This window comes from Hippocampus comes, unplaced genomic scaffold (assembly GCF_001891065.2).
Source record: "Hippocampus comes isolate QL1 unplaced genomic scaffold, H_comes_QL1_v1.1 scaffold45, whole genome shotgun sequence".
NCBI classification, from domain to species: Eukaryota; Metazoa; Chordata; class Actinopteri; order Syngnathiformes; family Syngnathidae; genus Hippocampus; species Hippocampus comes.
The window spans coordinates 4,226,924-4,250,320 of NW_017805783.1; the positions used below are offsets into that span (position 1 = coordinate 4,226,924).

The 23,397-nt window shown below is 41.7% G+C and overlaps 1 protein-coding gene across 3 annotated transcripts in view; it reads right to left on the reverse strand.

Moving 5' to 3' along the window:
* LOC109525017 (tetratricopeptide repeat protein 28) overlaps window positions 1–23,397 on the reverse strand; it is a 185,100-nt gene that overhangs the window by 50,581 nt on the left and 111,122 nt on the right. For all 3 annotated transcript variants that reach the window (XM_019885235.1, XM_019885236.1, XM_019885237.1), the window contains 3 exons: window positions 18,502–18,649; window positions 11,480–11,752; window positions 8,916–9,046 (listed from right to left, as the gene is read on the reverse strand). In XM_019885235.1, the coding sequence (XP_019740794.1) occupies window positions 8,916–9,046; window positions 11,480–11,752; window positions 18,502–18,649 (552 nt within the window). The remainder of the gene's footprint in view (window positions 1–8,915; window positions 9,047–11,479; window positions 11,753–18,501; window positions 18,650–23,397) is intronic.

A 23,397-nucleotide genomic window follows, 5' to 3' on the forward strand; every position in this document is an offset into this window, starting at 1 on the left:
CTGTCAGTCTCCAACTAGCATAATGAAGCTGTATGCTTATTGCATCTACTTTGTTCATAAACCCTCATAAGTCAAGCACTCATACAATGGAATCACATCTACTTTAATGGCGTTCACAAGTCGATTGTACGGACGCTATCATGCGAAAAAAGATTGTTGAAATCCTATCATGTATGTTCCCACACATTTCAAGCAATGCAGCACATACGAGCAGACACACAAAACGTCGACCAAGATAAGCCTCGGCATGCCATCAGAAAGTAGTGTGTGATTGGCCTCTGTGGAGCGACAGCTTCTCTCATCATTAACTCTTCAGAGTATCACACTACTCAAATCATGCTAAGCCTCTCTGAATGGTGATGAAGTCGAAAACGTGCCCATGCACACATTCACAGTGGCTCCAATCATTACACAGACACACACAAAAAACACACACTGCACAGCATCTTCCTCATTAACAACAGTGGCAAAAAAAAGAGGAGCAGCCTGTAAATGTTGAGAGTATCAGCACTGGATGGGAGACCACTTTGGCAAAGTTAAAATATAGGGACATTATAAAGCTGGTATTTCAGACTTGGAGGGTGAATATCCTTCACATTACATAAACAGCTCAGTTTTGATTTCCTGATAAACACTGAAACCATTAAATGGGTAAAATGTTTAATTCAACGTCTCCTCTTTTTTTCCAGCTGAAAGAAGCTTTAAAAAAATAAAACAATCAATTCCAAGTATCCTCTCTCTGAGTCCATCATTGAAACGTATGCATTAGAGTAGCATGAGTAGTTAGTCCTGTAGTTTGTGTGAGGTATCGATCGCACTTCTAGTGATGCCTTTGCAGCAAAGGTGGAGGTCAGGCCGTGGCAGCTGCATCAACAATGTAAATAAAAATATTACCAGCACACCACATTGTAACACACCAATATGCTGCATTCAAGAAAGACCTTGTAATCCTTACTTTGTTGTTAATCACACAATTTTATTTGCTGATTGCTTTCCACAAGGATATAATATTTCCATATAGAGTGATCAAAGGACAGCACCACTACCGTACATGCCACTTTAGTTACGACACCAAACAAAATGGTACAATATGGATCTGCTTTTGGAAGCCATTACACCATTTGACAATAAATGTAAAAAAAAAAACAATTGCCTGTGTGTGTGTGTGTATGTGTGTGTGTGTGTGTGTGTGTGTGTGTGTGTGTGTGTGTGTGTGTGTGTGTGTGTGTGTGTGTGCGTGTGTGTGTGCGCATAGCAAAATGTGCCACCACAAGGGAACCAAGTCCCTTCCATCAAAGCTTGTCACAAGCTGCAATTAAATCTGATGACAGCACCAGCAAGAGGTACTAAATTTTTTTAAGTGAACTGTGCTACAATAAAACACCCGGGAAGCCTTTGCGCCTCTGGTCTCACGACTGAATACTTCACAGCCCCGGTGCCACATGGTTCCATTCTTCATTTAAGATAGGACATTGGTGTGAGTCCAGCAACAGCCCGTATCAAGTTTTATTTTGAGACCATATTGAGTGAAGCGCGTGGTCCTGTATATCCAGGCAGAACCCGCAGGCCTCTGTCTTCTCTTAAGATGTAGTACTTTTAATTTCACTCATTTGGGGCCTCGTATTTTCAATCCATTTTATTGCTTTCTCAGACCTCATTGCACAAAGACACATCCCACCTCCTCATAAAGTAAGGGGGCTGCCATCCAAGAGAGATTGGAGAAGGACTCAATAGTGTGCCACAGGGACAAGAATGCTGACACTGCCTTAACATGGGACAATGGCTAAACTGAGTATTGAGAGGCAGAGTAAGAAAGCGAATGAAAGCATATTTTAGTGTATATGTATTGTTTGGAGGCTTGGAATGAGCCAGACTAAGCAGCTCTAATCCCGGTCCCTGGCGCAATGTCAGGAGCCTTACAAAAAGCCATTCCCTGAAAATGGATAAATGCTTTCTTTGACATCCCAGTATGTGCCGACACTATATAATACGTACTTGTAGCGATGTTGAACTCTCTGGCATTCATGATTCCCTTGTTTACAAGAGCAAGTCTCTTCAAACTAAAGGGTGAGTGGTCAGCACTGGTTCACTTCCTCGTAAAATGTTGAAGAAAAAAAAAACAAAAAAGCCAAGGGACTTTTTTCCATCCGGTTTAAAGGAAAAAGAGAAATGCTGAGACACCTGTGGTATTCTATTTTCATGCAATCGTCGAGCTCAGAAGAATAGCCCATATGCATAATTTGACTTGTCTAAAGCCTTGGTGACAAAAGCCAGAAATGGCTCCAATGAGTGAAAACAGGGTTCAGCCGGGGCCGTGCCCATAGGACATTGTTGTCTATACCACTGACTCCTCCATCAACCTTCTCCCTCAGCTCCTAATCACTAATTACCATGCAGTCTTTTCGGCATAATGACATATGGGGTATATCGGCCGATTAAACAGACTGCAAACAAACATTTTAGATCGCCTAAAATCAAATGTGTATAAGACTAGGGGGCGAAATGCTTCACTTGTGGAAGGAGCACATAGTCCTTATCCACCCAACGCAAGACCTCGTACATAAAACGGATGTTGGAATTACAACTGACTGGAAATCACTATGTTGATGACTGAGGTGGTTTTGGTTTCACACGGAAACTTGTTTTTACTGGAAGATATTCGATGCTGCCATACAGCTAAGCCTGCACGCGATTGTTATAATTCCTACAGTGCTTACCTGATTCGGATGTACCGTAAAACCCCTTAAGTTAAAGAGGAAAGTCTGCAACATCTTTTTCATTTCATTTGAAATCCAGTGGGGTTGTCTTTGGAGTAAAAAAGATGACAATTTTTTTATGATCACGTCCCGTGAGTGAAGACATGAGGAAGTTATGTACTTCATGAATGATCTGAGCTCTTTCACACATAATTATCATCAGGTAGAGCGTATCATTAATCAATCCATACTGAATATGAATAATGACATCTTATTCTATGTGCATCATATTAAGACTTTAAAATTTTAATTATTTGACCTTTTATTCAGGAGAGTCTCTATTTTTCAACCTGGGGAGCCAAGACACATATTTTGTGTAAGAGTCAACATATACCAACCCATACCGATGTTTTGTTTTGTTTTTTTTTAACTACAGAGCCACAGACATGAGTCATGATCCAGAGGATTTCATAATTCATGAACCAAAGGATTTCACGTAGAGGTTTGCAGTGAGATGAAATCCCCACAGTCCAATAATAAAGGCTTTTGTCTTGGGGCGCACGTCATTTCATTTAATACTACTGAGCTACAATTAGCATTAGCTGTTGCGAAAACATCTCAATGCTCTCCTCACAATCATTCATCATTGACTGGAGATGCTTTTATACAGCAGGCTCACAATTCAAAACACATTCAATACATGTATATACGCATTTGTCAGTGTCCTCTCTTTTTTTCTTTACCCTTTATTTGCTTTTATTCATAACTACCAGTTGTGACCCCCCCCCCCGCGTCCAAGTACATCTCTTTCTCTTATTCGCTCACTTTCTCCTTCATTAAAATGGACTTCCTAAACCCTCCATTCATCTTGCTGACAGCCTTTCTATCGATTGGGTCGGAGAGAGGGATGCAGCTTTAAATGGCTCTGCGGCCATTCTGGACGAGGGCTGGGCTGGACAGAGGACAAAGAGGAAGAGAAGGCATTATCGGGTTTAGCTGAAGTAGGGAATCACAAATGTATTTCAGTTATTGGTGAATAACATTTAAACTGGCCTGAGGCGAGGGATGAGAACTCACATGAAAATGACTCACTGGCTGAGTCCTAAGGATTAGGCCGATGAGATCAGATAATGAATTAATCTCACACTTTGAAAGCAGACACTTAAGTTCTCCTCCCCGCATCACTCGCAGGCTGTCCCGAAAGTGTCCTGAAAGTGAGCTTTATGAGACCACTCCAAACATTTGTTTCACTTGGCGACACGGCGATGCCATTCAGTTCAATCAAAACCATGTGAACACGCGCTCTGCTGGAATGTGTTTAATCGGCATCCATCCGTTATCATCAGGCAACATCTATGAAAAAAGAGTGGGGGCATTTTGTCTTGATCCCTCTAACCGTGCGACATCAAATCTACCTGCCAGGATAAAGGACAAGACTTTCGATTTCAGTTATGATCAACATTTTTATGACCTCCTCATTGCCACGTGTTGCCGTGTAAATTTGTAGCAGGCGCTTCTATCCCTATTTGCCAATCGTGTGCAATACCGACGGGTCTGGTGGCTCTCATCTGTAATCATGTAGTGCACCCCAACAGCACGTGAATGGTCTGCTGTGACTGTGTCACTTTTTATTTGTCATCTCATCTGTCCCTCAGCATTGCCAATTATTGCATGAAAAGGTGAGAAAAAAAAACAGACAGGGTCCGATATTATAAGATGAATTACTTAACTTACCAACAGCGAGTAGTTCATTTTAGACACTGCACGGTAATGTTTGGATATAAGTCCAATATTATTAGAGCGGCCTTAACAGTTCATCTTTTGTTTCTTCTGTAATAACTCGGTGATCAGCAAGCGTAGTCCGTACAGGGCAGAACAATTCAAATGTCTTTTTTCGCAAAACATTCAATTTGCTTGTGAAGAAGGAATCCCAAATCATGTGCAATAATTTCCGTGTGTAAATTCTACAACAAAAAATGTGTATACACAAAAGAGCATGTAAACATGCGAATCCTTCTTTCCCAGTTGAGTTCATGGCCCATTGGTTGACACTAGCTGTCCATCCCTCATGATTCATGATTAAGCGATTTGCTGTAAAGGTGTTCTAAACCACTAGGCCGAGGAGGCGGTGCCTCATTAATAATACAACGTGGGCTGGGAATACTGTACCATGTATACTTTGGAATCTCAGCCTAGCACGCATCCTCAGCTTCTTATTCTTCTTCATGGTGCTTTACTGGTATTTCTAGTACTACTGCACATAGTAGCTTTTGGTAAGAACAGCCGATCCCTTACCTTGGTGAAAAAGACAAAAACAAGGGCAGACAGACAGATAGGCCGTCCTCTTTCATTACGCTTGATGCGACTCTCCTCCACTCGTGCCCCCGCCAAATATTTCAGTTAAATTGCCCTCTTGTCTCTTCGTCAAATCCTAAATTTAAGCGGCAATTTTTAATCAGCAAAGTATTGGATGGTAAAGGAAAGAGACAGTGGTGCCCGTTTCCCCTTGTGCCATCCTTTATCAGTGTCAGCCCAGTGAAAGAATGAAAGCATGAAAGCCTCATGTCCTAAAGACTCTTTAATGATCTTCTCCTCTACAAGCTTGTTGACATACACTGACAAACTGTGACCCCGTCAAGAGGAACTCCCACTTTTAGCCTTGTTGTTCACTCCATATTTAGAGGTTCAGCGCTGTCATTATACCAGCTGAGGTTTACCAGAATCCATGCCCCCTCAACCTCGCCAAAAGATAAACATCAGTGATAAAACAGTCTGTGTCCGTTTGTCGGGAGCAAAGTTTGCATACATAATCACAGCAGATGGACTGAGAGCAAGCGTATATAAACAATTCCAAAGCTAAAAATGGGACTGCTGGTAGGAGACGGGGTGAACCAAGAAAAGAAAGTTTCTGTCTCCTGTACTTTTCCCGAATTGTAATTTTTCATTTCAATTTGGATTTCAATTTGGGGATGGGGGAGTCAGCTGTTGAGTCTTTTGAACATCACACGAGACGTAATTAGAGACTGCGCTGCCGTCAACCCGGCTCAGTTTCTCCTAAATACTCACACCCAAAATTAGGGGGTGACCTCCCTTTTGTTAAACCTACTATTTAAGATGAAAACGCCACGGGCTTACAGGAAGGATGACTTGACGTTTGCTGGGAAACGTAATCTAACAGCTTTGCTTTACATTCACCTCTTTTAATGATGCTGACTTGAAGAAAACTGAAGACCGAGGTGTCATTGGAAGTGTGATTGTGTTGATAGCTGCCGAGAATATTTCCAAAAGGGCTGCGTGTTTAAAGGAACACTAACTTTGCACAAGTCATGACCTCACTGGTTAGGCCCGCAGCACGCAGTCATGGCTGACAAAGGACGCTGAGCCTGAACACGCCTCAACTTTCTGAATTCTTATCCTGTTTCCTTTTTAGACGTTGCACACATCCTTTTTGATTTCTTGATGTGTTTGTGCTCAACTATCAATGTTACAAGTGTTCATTTTAAAGTGCTGTTGGCCATTTTAGGCCCGTATTTCTTGTTACGTGTTTCTTTTGTTGGCCCCCTCAAAAGAATCATGTAAACTTCACGGATATGTACACTTCTTGATTTAAAGTGACCTCACCATGTTGAAGTATTAGTAAGGAATTACTACTTGATTTGGAATCATATTACAGTAGTAGAATTACACAAAGCACGTTAGTCGTACATGTTTTACCAATAGGTGCCGAACACCTTGCTTGAATTGTAAATGACAGATCAAAATTCATACTCATCAAAAATCTGTAAAGGTATGACCTTGCGGGTGCCGAACTGCGGATATGGAGGGTTTGACTGCAGTTTTAAGCTGTAATATCACAAGTCACCACCAGATGACAGACATGTCTTAGTCGCGCCAACACTGGGTCTTGTACAGACGGGGTCTGTACCACTTTGCACAAGATGAGTAGGACGAATATTTTTTGTCCATTTGGAATGATATGCGGGACAAAGTATCTCAATATTAAATGTTTGAGTGAGTTGATTTTTGTGAAAAAATTTACAAAATGAATGCTTGCATTCAATGTTGGGCAGGTATTGAGCGATTTTCTGACAACCTTGATTTTTTTTTTTTTTGGGTTTGATTTTAATACAAGAGAACCCTTTACACTAGAAAAAAAATGCATAAAAAATACAGTGTATGGTTATATTGCTGTTTGCTTCATACCCTTTAGGTTAGGATAGTGGGTGTTTTAATACATGCATTGAAAAAATGTGTAGTATTTTCAGAGCATGTATTTTGCACATATTTTGTTCACATTTAAAATAGTATTTTTGTCATTTTCTGTGACCCCACAGTAGCACTAATAAGAAAATTGCAGCCCACTGAAGTATTTAAGTTGCCATCCATGTACGAGAAATAATGTTACGTTCAATATGATCCTAAACCACAATTATAAGCCACAGCAAAGCCATGCGGTCCATGGGCTCTGTTGTCAGACAATTTGTGAAATAATTGTTGACTTCTTTTAATGGTCCACAATTCTCCAAAACCTTTCATTATAAATTATTCTATCACAAATGGACAGTAATCTGCGCCACAGGTCTCAGACTCATTGTTCTACACTCGAAGGTAGACATGTCCTGGAAATCCAGTCAGAAACAACATCCCACCTCCGGCCTCTAGGAAATGACCTCAACCTAAAAAAGGCCAGATAAAAAGTCCACACCAGAAACAAAAACACCAACCCAGCTGTAATGAGCAATCCACCAGGCTCCAATGTGTACGGAGCGAGGCCAGGTGGTGTGACACACATATGACTCTGATTAGAGGGGCTTTCGGGTGAACGGGCAGCAAAGGGAGGGAGGGCTTGTACAAAGTACTAGGCCAACCAGGACATTACACGATTCAACTGTTTGTGGGATTCATGATCACCACTTTTCCTGCAGTATCTCAGCATTGGGTGACAGTGTGCAGATTGCTAAGAAGCAACATGTGCATGCCGGCTACACTGGTGTGCTACGACACAAGTGCATGCAGATAACAAATTAGACGTTTACTGCCACAGACTAGGGGCCTTGCATACGTTACTTCAGCACTCACTCAACGCTCAATCTAAACTCGGTGCTCCCCTCAATCATATTTCTCTCTCTGCACATATCCTAAAAATGTGCAGTGGGGAGATGTCGAGGAGGCCTCTGATCTAATTTTTGAAACGTTTGTCCTGCTGCATTGTTCAGACTTTGACTGGACTGTTTAAATGCCTTGTGATATCAGCAAGGACAAACAAGCAAACTCAACAGCCTGGTCGGAAGGATAAGGAATGAAGGGGAAATGGAGGCTATTTTTCTCCTTGGCTGATGGCAATTGTGTTGGAATACAAGCACCTGTCAGCTCCCGACAATGAGCACACGGGCCAAAGGACAGGATGGAGGACGTCACAGGACAGTTTTTGTTTGCTCTCAATGGCTAATAAACTTCATTTGTCTGAATTATCCATCCATCCATTTTCCGATCCACTTTATCCTCACAAAGGTCGTGGGGCGTGCTGGAGCCTATCCCAGGTGTCTTCGGGCAGCAAGCGGTGTACACCCTGAACCGGTTGCCAGCCAATTGCAGGGCACACAGAGACAAACGACCATTTGCGCTCACAATCACACCTGGGACAATTTAGAGAGTTCAATTAACCTCCCGTGCATGTTTTTGGAATGTGGAAGGAAAAGGGAGTACCGGTAGAAAACCCACGCAAGCTAGGGGAGCACTTGCTAACTCCACACAGGCAGGCCAGGGCCGGTTTCGAACCCACAATCTCTGCACTGTGAGGCGGATGTGCTAACCAGTCTACCTCCATATCACACTTGTCTGAATTACATCCTCAAATAAACCTTTATTTCCCGCTACATGAAACATATAAATGCAGTCTATGTATCTGCATGACAGTGTTGCAAGGTAAAAAGGTCATTTTAATTGCCTTGTCCTTGAAATGCATCCCTCCTTCAATGTCACCTTCATTCCAACTCAATACATCTTTCTTAGTAAATAGAGCAGCAGCATTTGTGTGTCCTACAGGTCTCTTAAAAAAATAATAATAATAAAAAAAAAATACTGCAGCTGAAAACCTGGTACAGTACAATCCCACACAAACAGCTGATAAGACACTGAAAAAAATGCTGCCAGCTCTCGTCATTATCTGGTAGAGGAAGCTTGCTTTTTCAATTTCAAAACAACGTGCGTGCGTCTTACCTCTCTGTCCTTCAGCTTCATGGCGAGAACCAGCTGATTCCGATGGTTGGTCAAAGCTTCACGATAGTTTCCCTTGGAGAAGAATGCCGAGCCTAAATTCCCATGAGCACGACATTCCCCTGTTTGGTCACCTGGAGATGAATTACATTCATTATCCTCAGGGCAGCAGGTGATTACAAAGCAGACGGTGTTACCAAACATTTCTCGTTATCAGTGTTCAACCATGGTGTGACCCTTAAAGGGAGAAATGCTTTCCGCACATTCTCGACAGCAGAATGGTTTCCCCGACAGCTAGTCATGTTAAACTCACCTCCCCAAAGTTTAGATGGAAACATCTTTTTCATTTTAACAGAGGGGCTTTGCAAAGTACAAGTGCCCACGATTAACCCAAGCATCACAGTTTCACATTTGCAAAGGCTTTGCTTGGTCATGCAAGGTTAGTCTTTGTTTTCTTCTCAACAAAGACCGCTTTTTGCACATGTGAAACAAAGCTGTATGAGCTGATTGAGCAATTGAGTGATTATTTAGTAAAACCCGGGGACCAAGTCTGCCTTGGGAAGATTCGAATGTTTGGATAATAGCAATTTTAATATGATTATCTCACTGGTAGCAAAAATGTGAATAAAACTGTGTCGCATATACTAGCACAAAGTTTCAAAAACAAAACAAGACAAAATCTTACCAGGTAACCGTGTGTCGTATAAGAAGTTTCATCAGAACTGTATAACATTTAACCAATGACAGGGCAATGCTGTGTGTCAAGCTCACAAGCTATGCAGTTTACTCTTCTACTTGTTGACCTGTTATAGCCTCGCTTGTGAGATGCAAAATTACACAATCTTGTAATATCTTCTTTTTTAAAGCCCATTTAAATTGGGAGCAGTTTTGCCTTCATCATCATTAGCTTTTCCAGACTGAAATAAATGTTTCGTTTCAACTCATTCAAACTTTGTCATTGTATTATTTGAATGATACTACGTTAGGTGAATTTGGAGTAAGATCAGATTTGAACTGCTTGTAAATGTTACTATCCATCCCAGCGTCAAAATGTGTATTGTGGTTAATCCCTGCTATATTATGGCTTTTAAAACAGCTGTTTTTTTTTAAACTAGATTTTTACATGACACAGGTAAGTATGAATTTTGTGTTGCGCAACTTCAACGTAGTACCACGTGAAGCTGCAACATGATGGGCAGTACCGAGGTCTACTAGAAGAGAAATACAGCCTAATTAAAAGCATTAAGAAGAGAAAAGGTCCCCCAACTGCACTCCAATAATAGTAGTTGTCCCCATAAAGCAGAGAGACAATGCCTATGAGTATTGTTTAAGGTAAAACGTGAGTTATTTCAACTCAAATGGTTTGGGGAAACCATTGCAAGATTCATTAAAGCTCAACAACTCAAACAACTTAAGAACTAAAAGAATATTATTAAGTATTAAGTGATTGGAGTTTTACTTAACAGTTATTGTGTAGCCCTATTCTACCTTCAAGTTACTGAAAGCGCTTGAACACCGTCTTCTAATTCACCTACCGATGACAAAATATCAGGAAGAAGTGGCGCTCAGCTTTAGTGACCATGGTGAAGTACACTTACGCAAGAAATCAAACTCCCCGCTATTCCCTAAGCTCTATTATCAGTAAAACAGGAGAATGAAAAAAATGCAATTATATTATTATCAGTGCACCTACTAAAATTGATCCAAAATGTTATTGTACTCGCAACAAATGAATTACTATTACAAAATTAAAAAAAAAAAAAAGACGTTTGCATGTTGATCATTTTTTTGAAATGAGTGATTCTGTTTTGCAAGTTTAAGTTCTGCTTACGTATCTCTTTTTATTAAGATGTACTGTTTTAAAGTGCTGTACTGTATGTGTTGCTGGTTCATGTGTCTTAATGTGGCAGTTGAAGGTTTATATTAACGATAAAATCTATTCTAATTTCCGTTTTACCATCTATGGTGTTTTGCACTGTATGTTAGCATTAACGTAGCTGATTTTCGTTTGAAAAACATACGTTATGTGGCCTGGTTGAACAGTTTGGCGTTAAAATACATGTAATGATTCCCTTGGTTTTAAAAATGATTTTTCAGTTTATTTTCAACTGTGACTTAAAAACACCTTGAAATGAGCACGCCTAGATTCTGATTTGGACAACTGTTGTGAGAACAGGCACTAAGGAATACTTTGAAACATGTTTTAACCTTTTTAAAAAGTCTTTCCAGGATGTGGGAGGGTTTACGTAAAACTAGCCATCACAGCTCTGATAATGAAAAATATGCTGCGAGACCATGTGATTGGTATCGGCCGATCTCACGCATTGATGATCAGAATTTGCATCATAAAGCCCGGATCGGAACACAAAATGATTATATGGTCTTAATATTTGCATATTGATTTTCACCTATTATGGGTTGGTCTACAAAGTATCCACGGCAATAAAAAGGCATTCAACGCACTTCGGAATGTTGAAGATCTTTATGCAAAAAAACATGTTATGGACCTGTTGGGTCAATTGAAGATTTAAATGCTTATCAATTCCTACAGTTCCCAGTCCTCTTACCTAGGGTCTTGGCCACCTCCAAGTCCTGCTGCATGTAGCCGGTGCTCTTCTCTGTATTGCCCAGTGACCAGTGGGCGCTGCTGAGGGCTGAAAAGACAGAGCCACGCAGCTTGAGGCTGCACGTCCCGATCTTCAAAGCTGCTTCTAGAACTACAACAGAAGCTGTGTGGTGGCCAGCTGTCAGCAGCTCCTGGCCGATCACAGACACCACCACAAAGGGACTCTTGTCCAGCTTCATCTTTTGCAGCTGTTGATAAGTTGGCTCGAGAGACTCTGCAGGAGGAACATGAGTGAGACTGGGATTAGAAGTAGAATGTGGAAAGAAAAAAAAAACACCTAACAAAATCTAACCTTGTGCTGACTTACTGATTGACAACAATATCTTGCTGTCGTATTACTTTGGTAATTTTTGTTACACATTTATGCTCACTGATAAACTGTTGCCTCATATCAAAATTTCCATTCTTCCAGTAGTGGGTCCTTGTCCATGAGCACACTCTGTATCTTCACCGAGTGACAGATTTCACTTCGCTTTAACCAAAAATAACATATGTATGAAAAATTTTGAGGTGCTTCGACCCTGACCTGACTACTACTACTACTTTGCAATATTTGCAGTATTGCGCACAGCGTAAAAATGAGTTTGTAACAATTGTAGGCTAAATGATAAGTGACTATGAGAGACATCAGCAGACTGAAGTGGAGTTGATGGCGAAAATAATACATAATAGTCCACATGTCGTGGAGGCAAAGCAATGCAGGGCAGAGACACACAAAGTGACCTTTGAAGAGGTTGAAAATGCACACAATGACATAAATCAATGTTGGGCCGCATGGGATTGGGGATTCACAGCCCCTTCAGATTGCACGACCTCTGGCAGACACCAGCATCGAACGAGCGGATCAGGGGTGGTGGCTTGGAGGAACACAGCTTTTGTTTCAATTCCTTATAACTGACACATATTTACAATCATATGGATCTGTGGGAAGGTTATTTATAATGGCCATGCAATGTCTAGTGGATAGCCGCTATTCCTTGGGTGAATGGGGACCGGACCGGGCCAGCACTCCAATAGCAAAAAGTCACTTATAATTGATGGCCATTATAAATCTCCTTGGGTGAATGGGGACCGGGCCAGCACTCCAATCGCAAAAAGTCACTTATAATTGATGGCCATTATAAATGCAAAGAAAAAAAAGATGCATCTATCTGGATCAAATTGTTCTACTACTTGTTACGGTTCGGTGCGCACTGTATTGAACGATACGCTTTTCCTTTCTTTTTAATCATTAGAGCTGCAAAAGCCCATTTCCACAACTCTTAACGGCTGTGAGTTCGTTGTGAAATAAGCAACGAGAGCGCCTATGGGAATACATACGGTTCTCTTCACTCCACGTCCACCTACTCATCATGTAATTGAAGCATGCCATTGAAATATATAGCACCGACTGCACTACTTTGTTACTTAGCGTCTCCCGGCATTCACAATAATTTAATACCAAAAGTGGCAATAATTTAATGCACGACTCGAAACAATGTGTGAATTGGTTTCAGATAAGAGCGGAACGTGTTAGCTGCCTAAACGTTGCTGATTTAACTCAGCAGAATCACGTACGATTGCCAAGCCCTCTCCCTCGCCCGCTCAGATGGTAAATGGGCTTTCCCTTGCATAGAGTTTTTCTACCTTAGATACCCGAAGCGCTTTAACACTTTTTCCTCCTCCACCTACTGACGACACAGCATCAGGGGGCAACTGGGGCTTCAGCATTTTGCTCAAGGGCACTTCAACAAGGTCACAATGTCCAGGCAACCCATATTGGGCTTTTGATGACATATACAGTAGGTCGAAAACATGTAACTTGTCATTCCCAACTGAGGTCGTATTGCAAAAATCTGATACACATATGGAACACATATGAAAGTGACCATCCATCCATCCATTCATCCGTCCATGCATTTTACGATCCGCTTTATCCTCACAAGGGTCGCGTGGGGTGCTGGAGCCCATCCGAGCTGTCTTCGGGCAGTAGGCAGGGGGATACCCCGAACCGGTTGCCAGCTAATCGCAGGGCACACAGAGACGAAAAACCATCCATGCTCACACTCACGCATAGGGACAATTTGGAGTGTTCAATAAGCTTGCCATGCATGTTTTTGGAATGTGGGAGGAAACCGAAGTATGAACGTGACCAGTGATTTGAAAAAAAAAAAAAAATCAGATCTGGTCACATATGGGCAAAAAAAAAAATCGAATTTGTTGTGTTACTCTTCCCATTGCATACCCATTTCAGCATCGGTATTTGGGGGAAAAGAAACATACTTAGGCTATTGGAACACACCCGAAGATTCCTAGAGCCTCACAAAGATGCAGATTACCTTCCACACATACACAAAGAGATCCAGCTGAAGAGTCTGAAGAACATTGCCTTTGAGGTACTTGGCATAATGTCAAGTTACGGAGAGAGGTTGCATATAAAAACCCATTCATGGATTGTAATTGCCTTTAGAAGTGACACAGAGAGGTGCGTCATAAATTAAACATGGAGAGAATCCTTTAGGGGGGAAAATGGTGTCATGACTGTTGTATTCATGAACAGGTAGTTACGACTATCCCCAAGGGTATTGTTTCACATGAAGACAGGCGCTAAAACTCCACACACGCAAACACAAGCAGTCAAATGTTATTTCTTTAAACCTTTATAAGGACGATTCTGCACACATTAGCATCACATACTGCATAGAGTAGAAGAGCAAGACATGCATTAGCATTCTTGCATCTAAAATAATGAGACACAAGATAAAGTGGGGGCAAAAAAAAAAAAAAATCATCCAGGATTTTTACTTCTTTGCTCAGTAAGATTGATTTTGTGCACTGTAACCAAAATGTGCGGCATTGTGCAGGCTCATTTATGAGAATTAGGTTATCACTGAGATATTACTGTTATCTCAAGGTGATTGTTTTAGGCAAATGAAAATCAGTGCAGTGAGACAAAAGGATCACTTCAATGCCTTGAAGCTAAGATAGTGGCTATTTCTCATGAGCCCAATTAACAAAGAATGGAAAGACTGTCAAACTCTCATAAGGATGTTTAACTAAGCTTGAATATGCTGCGTAGAAAAAGGTAGCAGAGATCATTTGGACTCATTTCCTCAGGGTATGCATGAAGACATGATGGTAAAATGAAACATTTCTAATTAAGTGCTCACCACCCACTTTAGTCTTGTCAGAAAGTTTACTCAATGAAGGAATGAAAAAAATATTAATGATTGATTTGTTCATTGACTTGAAGTTTATAAGAGCTAAGATGAAGAAAAGCATCTCCTTTTCATTAGATCCAACTTTGGAAAGCAATTCAACTTTATGAAACTGTCTATAAAATTGAGACTCATAAGTAATTTTACCATCCGTGACTGTGATTAAAACAAAAGATGTATGCAATGCAATGGAAACACAACAATGTGGAACGAATGTTGCTTTTTAGAGGAGGGCATTGAATGTAATTTTGAAATTCCGAAACCAGTTTAGGATGGTGCGTTAGATCAGGTCAATGTCAGTTCTTATGCCGTTCGAATTTGACTTAAGCGGCGGCTAGACAGAAATAAACACGCCATGGCATCCATTGAAAAGGCAATCATTTATAATGGCAAATGATACAATCAATCCCGGTGGGTGTTGGTGCCTTGATGTGAAACATTCTTGTGACTCGTTAATGTGGAGGGATCTTCTGTGTGGAAAAGACCTTCTACAAACCCAAATTCCAAAGTTGTGTAAAACGTAACTAAAAAGGCAATACAATGATTTGCAAATCCTTTTCAACCTCTACTCAACTGAATACACTTCAAAGAATTCTAATGGTCAAAGATTTTTTGGATTGTTTTTTCCAAATATTCTGTCATTTTGAATGTGATGCCTGAAACATGTTCCCCCCCAAAAGCTGTGACAGGGGCAACAAATTGCTGGGAAAGTTGAGCATTGCTCAAAGAATTAACCTGTTTGGAACATTCAACAGGTTAACAGGTTAATTGGAAGCAGGTGAGTGTCATGAATGGGTATAAAAGGAGTCTGTTTTTATTTACATTTTACACAACCCGGTGGTCGACTGGTTAGCACGTCAACCTCACAGTGCAGAGGTACCGGATTCGATTGCATCTCCGGCCTTCCTGTGTGGAGTTTGCATGTTCTTCCCGTGCCTGCGTGGGTTTTCTTCGGGTACTTCGCTTTACTCCCACATTCCAAAAACATGCATGGCAGGCTGATTGAACATTCTAAATTGTCCCTACGTGTGAGTGTAAGTGCGGATCGTTGTTTGTCTGTATGTGCCCTGCGGTTGGCTAGCAACCAGTTCAGGGTGTCCCCCGCCGACTCTCCGAAGACAGCCGGGATAGGCTCCGGCAAACCCTGCGACTCTTGTGTGGATAAGTGGATCAGAAAATGGATGGATGGATAGACGGGCAAGGTCCCAATTCATTGGAATCATGGTTTGTTAACATTTGAGGGGAAACACCATTTACTGTATCTGTCAATGGGCCTTTTTCACCATGTCTAGCCTTGAGCCATCTAAATGAATAGGATCATCCATGCCGTCTTATTCTAAGACGTAAAATAACTGTGATGGCCAACAGCTTGGTCTATGACCCACATGGAAGCAACAGTGAAGGGGAAAAAATCTGCTTCAATGATCGGAAAAGAGTTGCAGGTGAGATCGCTCTACTTTCCACTTGCGTGAGATTTCTTTGTTGTGGAAAACACTGGATGAGTCACATGATAGCACAACAACTGCTTGCATCTGGCATAATGAGCAGAAACCTTGATCGACGCAAGGCCCGCATGTCAAACAGAATGGGCTGAATTATATATGACACTTGGGTATGAATTTAAGGGACACACACATGATGTTAAGTGTGAAGCAAGAAACCTTTGATCAAAGCAGCCCATATGGAGTCCTTGAAAATGCCTTAATAATCTCTGATTCAAGGTGGGAGGCATGCGGGGGGTGTTGTTGTTTTGAAATATGCTTAGGGAAAGTTACAACTCCAACATTCTGATGTCTACAGAACAGAAAGGCAAAAGATATATACTGTATAAAATTCCATCCATCATCTGAACCACTTTATGCTTACAGAGGTCAAAGGCATGCTGGAGCCTATCCCACCCCCTGAACTGGTTGCCAGCCAATCGCAGGGCACACACAGACAAACAACCATCCACGCTCGCACTCACACGAGGGACAATTTAGAGTGATCAATTAACCGAGCATGCGTGTTTTTGGAATGTGGGAGGAAACCGGAGTACCCCGAGAAAACCCATGCAGGCACAGGGAGAACATGCAAACTACATACAGGGAAGGCCGGGGCCTGGAATTGAATGCATCACCTCTGCAATGTGAGGCAGACATGCTAACCAGTCACTGTGCCAACTCGGTATAAACATTCTTCCAGAAAAAAACCCCAAAACAAAACAGAACACACACACAAAAAAAAAAACAATTAGCTCATTCTAGGCCAAATACAAACAACCTTGATAAAATACAGTGGAGAGTGTAGTTGTGATTACACTTACAACTGCTTTGAATGATTAAATGATTAAGGCTGAGCACAACTTTCATGTTCAATTAAAAATGACTTGCAAGCCAAAGGCATAAATTATGCCTAAGGCATTAAGGATATTTTACTGATTTTTGCAAGAGGCACATTTTGGTATTCTAAATTAAATTAAGTGTTTTTCAAGAAAGTAGTCCCAACGTTTAATGGGTTTTTTTTTCCATTCCAGTTAATATGCATGGAAAAGGAATGTCCTGGATTAACGAGGCAGGACATGGTGCTGCTCGCGGGTGCCTATCTTTCACATATCAGCAGACGTTGGCCAACTAACGCTGGTTATCCTCCCTGTTTACAGGCCTAACATTGATTAGATTCCCAGTGTGCCGACAGCCTCCCGGAGAGGATCACTGCTCTTAATCCTTCAACCTAGTGAACATCTCTTCAACACACCTTGGATGAGGTCCTTAGCTGGATGTGCCAAGCTGCGGGGAATACGGTAAACAATTAGGAGATTAAAAGGCCCTGGTCCCCACCCCCCTACCCCTACAGGGAGGACTCATTCTTGTCCACGATGCTTCAGTCTGGGCTTGCGCCCAAGCTGTTTTCTTGTTTTGGTTCCAGTTACGAGCCTATGTACTTGACGTCACTTCAATGGGAACTCCATTCTTGATTCACGGCAAAGTGTCGAAATACCTTCCTTGCACAAGAACAAACACGAAAAAGAAGGGGAGGAAAAAAATCGAACTAAACAAAGTCAATCCATGCCAGTGATATCCTGGTTAAATGTGCATTTTGAATGGTTAAACAAGGTCTGGAAAAAGATACAGCTGTTGTTTACAGTTAAATTTGGAAGAGGGGATGCAGTCCACGCAGATCTGAAGCATATTAAATTCCACTGCAGTGGTCATCTGAAGTGAAATCATTGCCAGGTTTGTTTAGAGCCTCATTAGACTGCCTCACGCTGATTACTCATGCACAGTTAGGTCAGTGCAGTTGAATGATAATGATGCATAAACAGAAAACACACATTTTAGTCTAAATTTTAGCTTGTGCACACTATTTATAAATCCACTCAGCTCTGGGGAAACTGCTTTGTCAGGGCCAAGCACACACACAATGGCATTAGTGTTGGATCTTCATTAAGATAACGGGCTATCTGCGAGAGTGATCAGGCTGACAATAAGATACGCTGAAGTTGCGGGCATCAGGCCTAAGAGGCAAGGGCTAAGTACATGACACCGGCAGTCAGTGGTTCGACAGATAGAGCCGGCCTTCCCGCACAATGAGTAAATAGTGACAGGTAAAGTCAGCCAAACATGCTTATTGACTGACACAGGAGGAGGATCATCCCAGACGTTTTGGCACCTGCGGGACAAAATCTATGGCGATGGCGAGACAGACCGACAGCTTCTTTCAGCACACGGAGACACGGACTGACATATGCCGGCATACATAAACAACATGCTAATGAGTTTCTTACCCCGTAGAGGAGATTTCATGGCAGCTTCTACCATGCCCACCAGTAGCTGAAGGCTCTTGGGGTCTTGGGCCAGCCCGGAGGCAAATGCGGCCAGTGCGTCGGCATGGCGACCAAGGTACTGAAGGGCAACACCCTGTCGGAAGTATGCCTATTGAGAGAGAGGACGGGAACAAAATTTAGTTATGGCAAGCAATACATTAAACTTTCATTTTATCCAACACACTTAGTGCACATTATTATTTTGTTTATGACCATATGAGCAGTTCTCAGGCGCCTGTGTCCCTTTTGTTCAACTTTTATTATACTGACTGACATCACTGGGCTTTTTGTTCTTGTTAATTAGATTATAAATTAAAGATAAAAGCATGTGCTCCACTTAGGCTGGCTGCTTTCTCAGGAACAATTGCTATTTTAGCTTGATAAATGTGCTTTCTATTTTTTTTTTCCCTGTCGCAAGGACAGGCACATAACCATAACAGTGACAAGACTGCGGCTCTGCTTAAAAGAAAAAAAAAAAAAAAAAAAAAACGTAACTGAAAGATTAAGGAGAATGGTCCAAGGTTCGATGAAAGATGTCCATACATGCCTTAGAGCGAACATTCTTTTTCTCAGTGTGTATAGTTATAAAGTGAGAAGACATTCTGTGTTTTTCACTTCAGGAGTATACCGGTGCCATAAGCTAGGACATTTGATTCTGTTCTTGAATCAGACAGAATTTAACTGCATTTCTCCATTCGTCATAGTGTTGACAGAATAATAATTCAGGAGCATAAAAACTGCTTGACAGGCTGCATATTTTTGGAACAGTGTAAGCCTACCACATGATGGAATATCTTGTGTTCTCATGAGAATTGTACATGATTTGACCAACGAGTCATGCAATTTAATAACTTTACTTTATGATCTCATTTATCAAAATAGTATGCCCAACACCCACCTTAGCTTAGATATTATGTCAAAATATATCAGTTTTATGGGAAAACCAAGGCGTGACATGTTCATGGCACATATTGGGAGTCACGACAGGATTTGCAACTCATGTTGTGGAAAATTTTACAGCTTCTACATAAAACAGCGCTGATTTTTGAGGGATCGCATTGCTTCAATAAGGTACCAGCAGAAACAAGTTCATGTCCTTGGCCAAGTGAGTCTGATAGAGTTTACCAACAGTAGCACAGAGAAACTGAACATCATCCAGCTCTCTCTTTTCAAGCCAAACCACTAAATCCTACCGATCTCCAGCAAACTGTCTCTGTGAAAAAGTGCTGGAAGCACGCTGTTACAGCACTATGGGGAAAATGATTAATTGTGCATAAAGCTATAAGAATCAGACCGTTTACCATGTCAAGTGTTGTAACTTTTGCATTTTGGGTGTTTGAGCTTGCTTATAGCAACAGTAGACCAGTCCACAATCTGGCAATGTCTGTCAATCCGACAGCTCCAAAAGTGACACGGAGGCTAATTTGCTATTAGCATCTCGGAACTCTTTTCATTGGTCTTTACAAGCTTCTCTGTTAGAAAGTCAGAAAGCCTGAGAGTGAAAGGGGCCGAGGGGATTAACGAAAATGAGACATGACATTGAATTTAAAGAGAGCAGTAATTAATTTTACTTCCCTCCGAGCAACCCCGCCCTTTCGCGCTGCCCACTGACTACCAATTTCTCCGTAAGTGATATGCCATCACAACTCCATTGAAAACGGCGAGACAACAAAAATGTGATTCAGAGCATTAATCTTTGTCCAAATGTTGTTATTATATGGGGGGGAGGGGGGGGGCGACAGGATAGCCGCTCAATAATAATTACATCTGGTAGCTGTGGAGTTTGGCCAGGACACACTGGTGGGAGCAGAGACGCCAACAAATGTCCTGCCCAGGGGGACAAGAGACATTTAAAAGCACTTCTCTTTTTGATTAGATTTCGCCAACAATACGTGCTCCAAGAGGTCTTTGCCTTTATTCTCTCAAGTGGCGTACCCTGACTGGGAGAGGAAAAAAAAAAAGATGCATAAAATAGGCTTGCTTCAAACAAGAATTGTCATCCTTTTCGTTTACACTCCGCTCCGCTCCAGACAGAAAGGGGAGAGTGCATTAAAATATTGCGAACACAAGCACAAGAATGAATGCATAAGTGAAACAGCCGCCGCAAATATGACAGAATCAATATGCCACGTAGTCATGTAAGATTTGCTTTTTCTTTCATTAATCTCCCACTGCCTTCAACTATCATGCAGCTCCACTGAAATGCACGCACACACGCAATATAACTTCCACTTTGGTATAATCCAACGAGTCAATTTAAGTGACCCATCTCATGAATCATAGATTGCTTTGAATGAAGTTACATTATCATACGTGAAGTCAAATTTGGAGTAAAGCACTGAAAACTGCAAACTGAATGTGTCACATTCAAGTGCAAGCCTTGAGAGCAGGAAAAGGTGATATTCCACTGCAAAGGGCTGTTTTCCGGTGCCCCTTCCAAACAAATACCCAATCCGGGGCACGTTATGTATTTAAAGTGGCCCTTGCAGCTGATGATACGTTGTTGGAAAAACTAGGAAGGCTGATGTAAAGAGAAATCTGAAAAGAACCATGGAGGAAACAAAGAATGTGGTGTTGCAGTTTGTTATGCTTCACTTTGCTCTTTTGCTGCTTCCTCCACATTGTCCTCGTTTTGGCAGCTGGCACACTTTGAATTTACCTCACCAGCGGCCTTCCAGTAAATGTTAGAGCCATCTGGCAACTACTCGGACTTCCTGCAGTGGAAAATCACCCAAATAGTAGAAAGTAAAAGAACAAAGCTGCTGAAATACCACCGACAGACTCGTTATGTTCTTGCAATCAGGAATTTAAAAAGGAGGGGGGAGCTATATATTAGCCTCGCACAACCTTCTTTTAAATTTATGCTTAACAGGATCTTTTCTAAAAACACAGCAGCTTTGAGGTGTTTCTACGGCAATTAGCACAGCTAGCTCTTGGCCAGACGGAGAGAGGCAGCACAGAAAGGAGAGAGCGTTTGCCCTTTGAATGGTAATATTTCAGATCCTCCGGTCAAAAGCGATCTCCCCAAACCGCATGCAAATTTCGAGAGCTACTCTCTGAGGGTCCAATCCCCACAGATTATAGGGGTCTCTTAAAATGTCATGAATGTGTTGTGCATTTTGTGCAGCGTAACCATACAAGACTCTTGATCATGCAGCACATCCACTGTATATACTGAGAGGTCTCGGGCCGTCCTGCCTCTCATCCTTACCTGTTGTATGCATCAATGTGTGAATCCCACAAAGGAGTATATTGAGGGGGAGGGTTTGTCACCCGTGGGTAAAATTCATGGATGGGAGAGAGAGAGAGAGAGAGAGAGAGAGAGAGAGAGAGAGAGAGAGAGAGAGAGAGAGAGAGGGGGGCCTCAGGAAGACATATACATAAGAGGGAGGATAAAAGCTTTTCTTGTTTCTCAAGCCTTTTAATATTTTATGAATGCTTGTTTGATGTACTTTTAAATATTCATGTCTTTATGCTTAGGAGGAAGAGGGAAATGATGCAAAAAAAGAGAAGGAATTCGCTCTGGTACACTCTGCTACACACTGTGGGAAGCCATCATACTTTGAGTGTATCTGCAATTAAATAAATAAATAAACAACAATAATAATAAGAATAATATTAATAATAATGATAATAATAATAATAATAAAATACATAGCACATAGGGTGGCTCAGTGCACGAGTGGTTAGCACGTTGACCTCACTGTGCAGAGGTACCGGGTTCGATTCCAGCTCCGGCCTTCCTGTGTGGAGTTTGCATGTTTTCAGTGGGTTTTCTCCGGGTACTCCGGTTTCCTCCCACATTCCAAAAACATGCATGGCAGGCTGTTTGAACACTCAAAATTGTCCCTCGGTGTGAGGGTGCGCGCGAATGGTTGTTCGTCTCTGTGTGCCCTGAGATTGGCTGGAAACCAGTTTAGGGTGTCCCCCGTCTGCTGCCCGAAGACAGCTGGTATAGCCTCCAGCACCCCCCGCGACCCTTGTGAGGATAAAAGCAGATCGGAAAATGGATGGATGGGCATAGTCACATGTGCACATGTTCCATTTTACAACTAACAATAAAACCTGGATAAGATTTCTTTTGTGGCAGCGCTGTTGTTCACGATTAAGCCCGCAGTTCGAGCAACTGAACAGAAAGTTGACAAGATTAAGTTTGGAAGTTTCACACAAGACAAGCTGTAAGAGGCTTCTTTTCTATTAACAGATTAATGCCTCAGCATATGTCCTCCCTGACTTCTTAGGCTCATCTTGAGCAGACGACAGGCACAGTGGAAGCGCTGAAAGCACGTCTGGAAGTATTTGCACTTGTTTATCCCTCAGTGTCAAACATCTTTCATAAAAATGAATAATGATCAACATTTCATGTTTTGCCATAAAGCAGAATGCTTTTTCCCCCCTTACACAGTTGACAAAACAATGGATTATCATAAAAGAAGTAGTTGATACACGTTACAACAGGATATAAGCTGTATGACGGTGTCATGATCACGTTCTGTAAGTGTTCAGCAGGTGACAGAGGCGTTCCCGGTTTTCCTGCTGAGCACCTGTCCAGCATCACAATTATTGGGACTATTTAAGGACCTCATGGACCCCTGTCAAGTTATCGGATAATTTCGCCTTGCTCAAGTCATTGTTCTTGTGTATTTTGTCAAGACGCTCTCTTATGACTCTCGTTCCGTTTTTGCCTCTGGCCTTGATTTATGTTTTCTCCACTTTTTGTGCTCTTGCCTTTGCTCATGTTCTTCGTTATTCAAGTAAGTAGTTCTCGGTGTGTTTAAGTGTATCCACGGTTTGTTCTCCACGCGGTTTGGTCTTTCTTGTACTTTTGTTACTAGCTTTTATCGTTCATGTTTTTAC